At 33.2% G+C, this 9,035-nt stretch overlaps 1 protein-coding gene across 1 annotated transcript; it reads right to left on the reverse strand.

The window, feature by feature from the left end:
* Positions 1-1,081: 1,081 nt before the first annotated feature.
* On the reverse strand, positions 1,082-6,880 carry LOC134685307 (uncharacterized). Its single transcript, XM_063544962.1, has 5 exons — positions 6,595-6,880; positions 5,296-5,801; positions 3,013-3,114; positions 2,262-2,550; positions 1,082-1,961 (listed from the first exon to the last, which is right to left on the reverse strand). The coding sequence occupies exons 1-5, from the start codon at positions 6,662-6,664 to the stop codon at positions 1,726-1,728; spliced, it is 1,203 nt and encodes a 400-aa protein (XP_063401032.1). The 5' UTR covers positions 6,665-6,880; the 3' UTR covers positions 1,082-1,725.
* Positions 6,881-9,035: the final 2,155 nt, after the last annotated feature.

The raw sequence follows: 9,035 nt of genomic DNA on the forward strand, positions 1-9,035 counted from the left end.
TGGAGACAGATTTGCAATTCAATGGTTAGCTGTTTTTTTCCAGTATAAGAAAACTTGTTAAATAATTGTTTATACAAAATATTTAAACAAATATATATTTTTTGGGGTTTTAAAATCCTTTTTTTTTTTTTTTTTTTTTTTTTTTAAATAAGCCATTTAAGGGGAGATAACTCTTTTAGTACAAAATTTATACTGGGCTAATAGGGAAATTTTTTATTTTTACTTGTAGCAAGAAAACAAGCTCGGTGACACCATGTTTTCTTTTTATTTTCTTAAAACATATTATGAAACCTCTCTTCTCACAATTTATTTCAAAATTCTATCTCATAGAATTTTTTTATGCAGACTAATTTGTATTTTCATGAACAAACTAACCAAATTTTGGCAATTTTCGACGCCTCATAGCTTGAAAAATAGCACGGTGACCCATACTTTTTATTAAATTTTTGACAAGAGCATAGTAAAATCTTCATTTTGGCAAATTATAAAAAAATTCTGTCTCAAAAAATGTATACTGGTGATCTACCTAAAAAGAATTTTAATATCCCTTTTATTTATTTCGACTATGAACATAAGGAGATGTGGTATCATAATCTTGATACTATTTACTTTTATTTGGCATGATAAAAGGTCATGGTTTCTCATTCTGTTTATGACGTTTTCACACTAAATTTATAAGCCTTTATTGGGGCTTTTGCTTTTGCGTTTTTGGTATTTGGCTTTCATTTGTGTCTAATGACAGTGCTTTAAAACGTATTAAGTCTTGAAAATATTTAATGCACAATTCAATATTAATATACATATAAAACATGTAATAACAAACAATAACAAAGAAGAACAAGACATTGGAATACATTGCACATATTGTTTTCTCGTGTTTTGTTATTTAAATTCTTTTAGATAATACACATTTTGATGTGGCTTATACGGTACTGACGGGAATATGTAGGAGTATCATCTGGGCTGAATTCCAGTTTGTTTTTCTCAATAATACTGTATGCAACACATACTACATATAAGGACTATTCCACTGATAATGTTTAGTACCGCCTATGTACTGGTTTTCCTATAAAACTTCCAATTTATTTTTATTTCAGAAATTTTCATTATATCTATTCCAATATTGTATATGGTCTAAGCATTAAAATGTTTTGTAATTCTACTTTTTCGAAAGTGAAATGAGTATGGAAACTGAATAAGTATGTCCCATATAAGTATATACAAACATAAGGCAGCGCAGTCGTCCAATATGGAGTTGTATTGCAATATTTTTACCTACGCTATACATTGTTTTAATGTTAAATTGCATACACAAACATAAATATAAAAAAATAAAATAAAAATATAATCACATAATGAATTCAAAGCGCAGTTTGAAAACTACATTAGCATATATATATTATGACATTGGTACACAGACAAATTTGCTGACATGAATATCATGAAATAGGAAGCTTTTTACCGTTAATATTCATATTAATATTCTCAAATGTAGCTTCAATAAAATTCAATTTAAATGCATGTAAATTCATGACTTAATTGTAATGATTTAAATATTCTAAGCAATTTGATATAAATTATAATAAGTAGATCGATTTAAAATCGAATATTATTTTTCAAGTAATCACAAGTCATAATAATTCATTCACGTTTTAAATCATATTAAAACAAATGTATCTGTGTCATAGATAATCTCTTGAAAAAGTATTCACTAGTCCGAATATGCTATGAATCATCTGAAAATCCAAGTCTGCCCATTTTAATTGCAATGTCAAATGATTTATAAAAGTCTAATCTCGATTTGTTACCCAGAGGAATGAGAAGTCTCTGAATACAAGTTATTGCTTCCGGTAATGTCGCTTTTTTATTCTTGCGATTAAACGCCACTTGGATGGAAAAGTTGTATGGCGGTACATCGTCAAGTCCGGTAATAAACTGAAACAGATATGCAGCCTCCTCGTCTGAAATTCAGAAAATACTTTTAAGTTCATTCAAGGATTATGAATTAAAAGCTCCACAATTTCTTGAAAGAATTTTACTATTTTGGTGTTACATTTTTTGGGGTTTGTCTGGTGCTCAAGCATTTACATTATGTTTAAATTAAGAATTTTAAAGTTGATGTATCTGCTATAATAGCACCGACATTACAAACACAGAAATCAGTACGTTTGTATAGAATAATAAAACATTGAAATATGCAATTGGAAAATATTTCATTTTAAAAATCGCTTAGGGCAATTACAACAAGAATTTCTACACACCTTCTAATATTTGTAGACATTTAACTGTTTGCTGCTGAGCCTTTTCTTCTTCTTGGTTTTCTGTTTGTAATTTTTTTACTTCTGGAATAAGTTTCTTCTGTATGAAATTCGCTGTTGTTTCTTGCTTATTTCTCAAAAGAAATATGCGTTCAAATTCGGGGAGAGACTTAGTATCATCAAGGAAGTTGAAAGTATTTAATCCTTTTTTCATATCTTCAAGAGCAGTTCTTCGTTTATCAACCAAATCCCATTGTAGTAAAGTCTGCACAAATGACCATCTGTTTGACATCTAAAAGATAAAAATAAATATGAAACCAAACTATTTCACAACACATTCGGAATTTCGATCAGTAACTCGGGGAGGGACTTGAATCCCGTAAGAAATTACATAAGACCGCAACAGTTACATGATTATGCGGTAAAATCTGTGTTCTATTATTATGGAGCTAATCCTACGCGAGAATCGGATCCATATGTTATTTCTTGCACTAAACAGAGTGTAACTACTCCTCGCAATTCGGATCCGCGGATTTGATTGGTATATTCGGAGTAAAAATGAGGTTAGATGACGTGCTAGAAACAAAAAATTACTGAACAAATACACGATTGAAACAAAACAATAATGGCAATATAACGTCATTTTTCACCAAACCTTTTTTTTTAAATCATGCAACTTTCAATTGCTTCAAAATATAGAATATCCCTATAAAGTAAGAGATAATTGGAAAGAAAATGAAAATATCATGCTCACTGTAACCCTCTCATTTCCTGGCCATCCACAGTTATCTGTAAATCTTTCGTCGTCATTACCCATAACCTCATCCAAGTCATTCTGGGTGGTTGCATTTGTAATCTGAAAATATTGGTCAAATGCAATGAACATTTAAACGAGTAGCCGAAATATTTAGTAATGATCTAACAGCATGTGCAATAGGAAAAGTCATCATAGTTTCGGGGCATTTTGATGCATCATTTCAAATTTCGTGTTAAATACATGGATTCTAATAATTTTTAATTTTTTTTAAATCGAGTGCAAAATTGTTTTGAAACATTATTCCCGATAATGAAAATTGTAAAGCCTCGGTCACACCTTACCGGAAAGCTCGAACGGACGCCTAACGGATGAACAAAAAGTTATCCGTTGACAACATTTTTATCCGTTGGGAGTCCGTTGGTGTACTAACGGACATGTAACGAATGCCTAACGGACACACAACGGACATTGAACGTACGTGAAACGGATACGTACCGGACAGAACGGACGTCGAACGTACATCCAACGTACGAGTACCGGATAAAACGGACACCTAACGGAGGCGTAACGGATAAAACGGATTAACAAAATAATCTGATAATAAAAGGCAATAAAGCCTCGGTCACACCTTACCGGATAGCTCGAACGGACGCCTAACGGATGAACAAAAAGTTATCCGTTGACAACATTTTTATCCGTTGGGAGTCCGTTGGTGTACTAACGGACATGTAACGAATGCCTAACGGACACACAACGGACATTGAACGTACGTGAAACGGATACGTACCGGACAGAACGGACGTCGAACGTACATCCAACGTACGAGTACCGGATAAAACGGACACCTAACGGAGGCGTAACGGATAAAACGGATTCACAAAATAATCTGATAATAAAAGGCAATAAACCATCTAAAAATTAAAGGCAATAAACCATGCAAAATTTCAATTGGCATATGTCCGTTTTACATCCGGTAGGCATCCGTTTTATCCGTTATCCTTCCGTTTATGTCCGTTTCACATCCGTTTTATCCGTTAGGCGTCCGGTAGACGTCCGTTGGTGAATTGGTCTTCCGGATCTCCAACGGATGCATAACGGACACGTAACGGATATAAAACGGACGAGTACCGTACAAAACGGACGCTTTACGGACGCCTAACGGACGTTCAACGGACATTTTATCCGTTGGACGTCTGTTCAAAGTTTTGAACATGCTCAAAATTTTCCACCGGACAGAACGGACGTCAACGGATAAAACGGACGCTTAACGAACATGCAACGGATATAGACGGACGCCTAACGGATAAGAACGGACGTCGAACGGACATGAACGGATTGAAAAAAAGTTATCCGTTAGGCGTCCGTTCGAGCTATCCGGTAAGGTGTGACCGAGGCTTAAACCATCTAAAAATTAAAGGCAATAAATCATGCAAAATTTCAATTGGCATATGTCCGTTTTACATCCGGTAGGCATCCGTTTTATCCGTTATCCTTCCGTTTATGTCCGTTTCACATCCGTTTTATCCGTTAGGCGTCCGTTAGGCGTCTGGTAGACGTCCGTTGGTGAATTGGTCTTCCGGATCTCCAACGGATGCATAACGGACACGTAACGGATATAAAACGGACGAGTACCGTACAAAACGGACGCTTAACGGACGCCTAACGGACGTTCAACGGACATTTTATCCGTTGGACGTCCGTTCAAAGTTTTGAACATACTCAAAATTTTCCACCGGACAGAACGGACGTCAACGGATAAAACGGACGCTTAACGAACATGCAACGGATATAGACGGACGCCTAACGGATAAGAACGGACGTCTAACGGACATGAACGGATTGAAAAAAAGTTATCCGTTAGGCGTCCGTTCGAGCTATCCGGTAAGGTGTGACCGAGGCTTAAGAGTTTACGAAGTTTGGTTATATCAAAATGACCTCCATAAGGAGCTTATGATGGCTTAAATATTGTGTCATGCGTTTTAAAAGAAAAACACTATAGACACTTTGAAATGCACCCGTTAACGTAAATTATGCAGTAATTAATACTTCACCAGATCGCATTAAAACATATTTGTTTGCATCGTCATTTCCCATTGTACTTAAGATGTACATTTGTATGTTAGTTAGATAACCACTAAAAAACGCCTACAACGGCCATAAGTAACTGCATGTCGTTGAATCTAAAATTTCTATGTTAGTAACATTTGCTTATTTAAAACTAACCAAATCTTACACATAAGCATCATAACTTTAACATCATGTATTAGTTTCAAAACTTACATCTGTTATAAACTGTTTAAGAAATTCGTTGACGAGGAACAATGAACTCAGTTCATGTATATACTCTCTTCCAATGAGGTAGCTCACAATAAATGAGGGAAAATACGGAAATCCAGGTCCATGAGGATCTGTACTGAGCGATAACACAACAGCTTTGCCAAACGCACGAAAGACGTGAGCATCGATTGCCTTTCTATTGTTCACAGGTAACACAAATCCCCCTTTTCCTTCAAAAAGTCCCAAGTTTGATTGCAAAAATTCTTGAAATAAAAGTGTAAATAATTCTCTGCTAGGTCCACCAAGGTCTACTGCTTTTTCCGAAACACCATCACATTCAAATGTTATATCAAGAGGACAGAACTCACTGTTCGTTGATTTCAAATATGGAAACATAACACTTTTGACGTCATCTCTGTTGACAGAAATCACTTTCTTCCTTCCATGCTGTTGCTGGCGAATGTTTTCTATTATTGCCTTAAAACCCTCGGTTGTTCCTGGTATTGAAGCTGTAAAAAGAGAAATTAAATTCCTGTTTTAGCTTTTTCATGTGAAGTAAAGAGAGTTTTGAAATGTAAGTGAAAGAACGTAAAAGAAAATATGCCTTTTATAGCAAACTTTGCGGTATTGGCTTTGCTTATTGTAGAAACCCGTACGGTAACCTATAGTTGTTCATTTCTGTGTCATTTCGGTCTCTTGTGGAGAGTTGTCTCATTGGTAATCATACCACATCTTCTTTTTTTATGTTCAAAATTGGAATGTGTAATTATTTATAAAATATTAAAATGACCTTCAATCAGTAATTTCTAACTGATAAGCGAAGCAACACCACAGATGTAATTGCCTGCTGAGTTACATTTAAACTTATATAGATACATATGTTAAAATGTGTGGAAAAGGTATAACTTAAGACTCTTTATTCATCTTCCGGGTTTGCTCTGTTGAATACATTGCAAATTTTCCATGTTACTTGTTTTACATATTTTCGTTAAAAAAAATCACGGTTTGTAAGTCCTCCTTGTGAATTTTAATAATCAATTCGGTAATACATCCTTTTTCCATCTTTTTTTCATATAGATTTAATGAAGAACAAGATAGTGCCTGCACAAATGGAAACTTTTACCAAAGTAAAGCATGTATTTTGTGATTCTTCCAAAAAATCCATGCACTGTTCGCATAATTATCGAATTAACAAGATTGTCACAAGTGTTACCATTTATTTTGATTGGCAATCAGTACACCAAAAAGATTTAGAACTAGTAAATGCAAACTTATATAACAATGTTAACTAAAAAAACAAACCTGTTCTTCCTCTAGAGGTACCAGGAACAGCATCAATGCGAGGACTCTGTACAGACGAAGTCTGTCCCATTTCTGTTGTTCTCTACTACATGTACGTATATAGATAAAAGCTATCTCTAAAACATGCCTGAAATGTTATGATATTTTTGAATTACATATATATCAAACAATCAGTGGGGGATAATATCTTAAGCTCTTAAAATTGCACAATACATATCTTCTCAGGTGATATAAATCAGCTGAAAAGCCAATTTAATATCATTGTATATATTGACATTTAAATTATGAGTAAGTGTATTAATGTAAAATGCATGTTATAGAAAAACCATATTATTTTTTAGCACACATGTACACACAAAAATACCCGAACAACATTTCTATGATTTCAACCTGCACAGCATGTGTTTCTTAACTGAAATTCGTCAGGTACGTGCATTACCAAACTGTTTAATGAAGTAAACAGTCAGAGGAAATGAATGAACCCAAAAGTATGGAAAGATAGCCGTCTAAGAATAAATTGCCTACATATTGGGGTGAGTCAGTAATGTCTACATATTTTGCATGTCAACCCTTTTATGAAGTCTTTGTTACAATAAAAAAAAAAGGTTCAAACACCTTTAAGCTACTAACTTACTTTAATGTAGTTGTTATCTAGAATAATTATTTGTTGTACCAAGGCCAGCTTTTAAAGTCTCCTCTTCACGTTTATTTTTGTTTGTTTGGAAAACGAGTAGTGGCTGCCTCAAGTCCCTTTTCAGAACAAATTATTATACAGCGCAAGGACTTGCATGATATAAAGTTTTGTTTTAATCAACTGATTACGCTACTGTAAGTTAACAAATACAATTCAAATACATATAGTGAGGGTTGTATAAAAAAACACTCAATATTGTGAAAGATAGGTTTATAAATATATATATGCTTACCTGGGTTAGCTTTTAAAAAGTATTCCGTTACCTTTGAACCTTTAGATCTTTCATCATATACTATTGTGAAATAAATATAATTTATACTTCCAGATATACCACAAAATTTCCACCAAATACTTTAACTTCCTCAATTGACGTATGTTTTTGTTATCTATAATCTCCGACTAATTAGAACTTTGTTTTGAAATAGTTCGAGTGAAACACGATCTTTTGACATATAATATATGTCATATTATGCCTGTGTTTACAGTTACTTAAACCGTTAAACCTATATACCTTTAACATTTTCAATACACTGTTGTGTATATGATTTGTTTACTATTTAAATTCAGATACGTTTAGACATGGTTTAATTTAGGATCAAATTTGTTATGAATTTCAATATATATTTAATATTCATTTTCTTTGCAGAATAATTTTGAATGCACACATTTATCATAACATTATTATGTTATCGTGAAAAGTATTTATATTTTCTTGGGTAACACATCGTTTAGATGGCAATAATTCACTGCAGTAAATTGAAAGATCTTGAAACAATGTTGTATTAGCAGTTTCAGAGAAAAATCTGATAAATATAGAAATCCTTTTTTTACGCTGGAATGATGGTAATTTCTTTTTCTCTGAAAATAAAAATTTGCAGGCACGTTATACATGTACCTTTGAAATTGATGTCGGATTTGCAAACGTAGGAGGCATGCGTGTACTGCAGTAACCATGGTACATGTAACATATAAAAAAGACAATGTGGTCTTTTTTATAACCAATCCTTTGTTCGTGTATACATGCTCTCGATTTTTCTGTACATTGTACGTAGGTAGCTGTTTGTCACATGTTAACAAAATAATAACTTAAACTTTCGATCTAAAGATTTATAGAGTATTAGATATATTTGAGAGGTCCCACTGTAAAAAGAAATCAGCTACTTATCAGCTTCTTACCGCAAAACCATTTTTTTTTTAAATTCTTAACCTTTTTGGTTTTTATTAGGAGGGGGTGGGGGGAGGGGTGGGGTAGGAGGCGAGGAAGAGGGATTAAGCGTAACCAGAAAAAAATAAATGTAAAAATGAATAACCCCTAAACGTGACTTGATATTTTTATCAAAATGTCGTTCGTTTTTTTGTTTGTTTGTTTGATTTTTTTTTTTAAATATTATTAAGAATATTTAATGATGCAAAAGAAGGCCTAGTTTCGAAAGGATTATTTTGAATATTTAATGATGCAAAAGAAGGCATAGTTGCGTAAGGATGGTTTCAAAAATACCATAATATCAATTTCTCTTGTGTCTATTACTCATGATATTTTTCAAACTTGGTAAACCAAAACTAGCTTACCTTGTAAAATCTCGTAATTCTTTACCCGTATAATTTACAACTACAGTTCTTCGTTAAAATAGATTTTCAGGTGTACATGTATTTACATTGATTTATTTGTTGTATCTTTCTACGCAACAGAGGATTTAATAAAGCAATTTATATTACGTTTTTAACAAATATTTTAAAATTAAAGTCA

This window comes from Mytilus trossulus, chromosome 9 (assembly GCF_036588685.1).
Source record: "Mytilus trossulus isolate FHL-02 chromosome 9, PNRI_Mtr1.1.1.hap1, whole genome shotgun sequence".
NCBI classification, from domain to species: domain Eukaryota; kingdom Metazoa; phylum Mollusca; class Bivalvia; order Mytilida; family Mytilidae; genus Mytilus; species Mytilus trossulus.

Excerpts from the sequence above, each read along its gene's own strand:
- LOC134685307 (XM_063544962.1), bottom strand. The coding sequence starts at position 6,664 with ATGGGACAGACTTCGTCTGTACAGAGTCCTCGCATTGATGCTGTTCCT. Across the intron at positions 2,551-3,012 it reads CAGGAAATGAGAGGGTTACA|ATGTCAAACAGATGGTCATT; the intron begins GTGAGCATGATA and ends TTTATCTTTTAG. Across the intron at positions 1,962-2,261 it reads ATGTCTACAAATATTAGAAG|ACGAGGAGGCTGCATATCTG; the intron begins GTGTGTAGAAAT and ends TCTGAATTTCAG.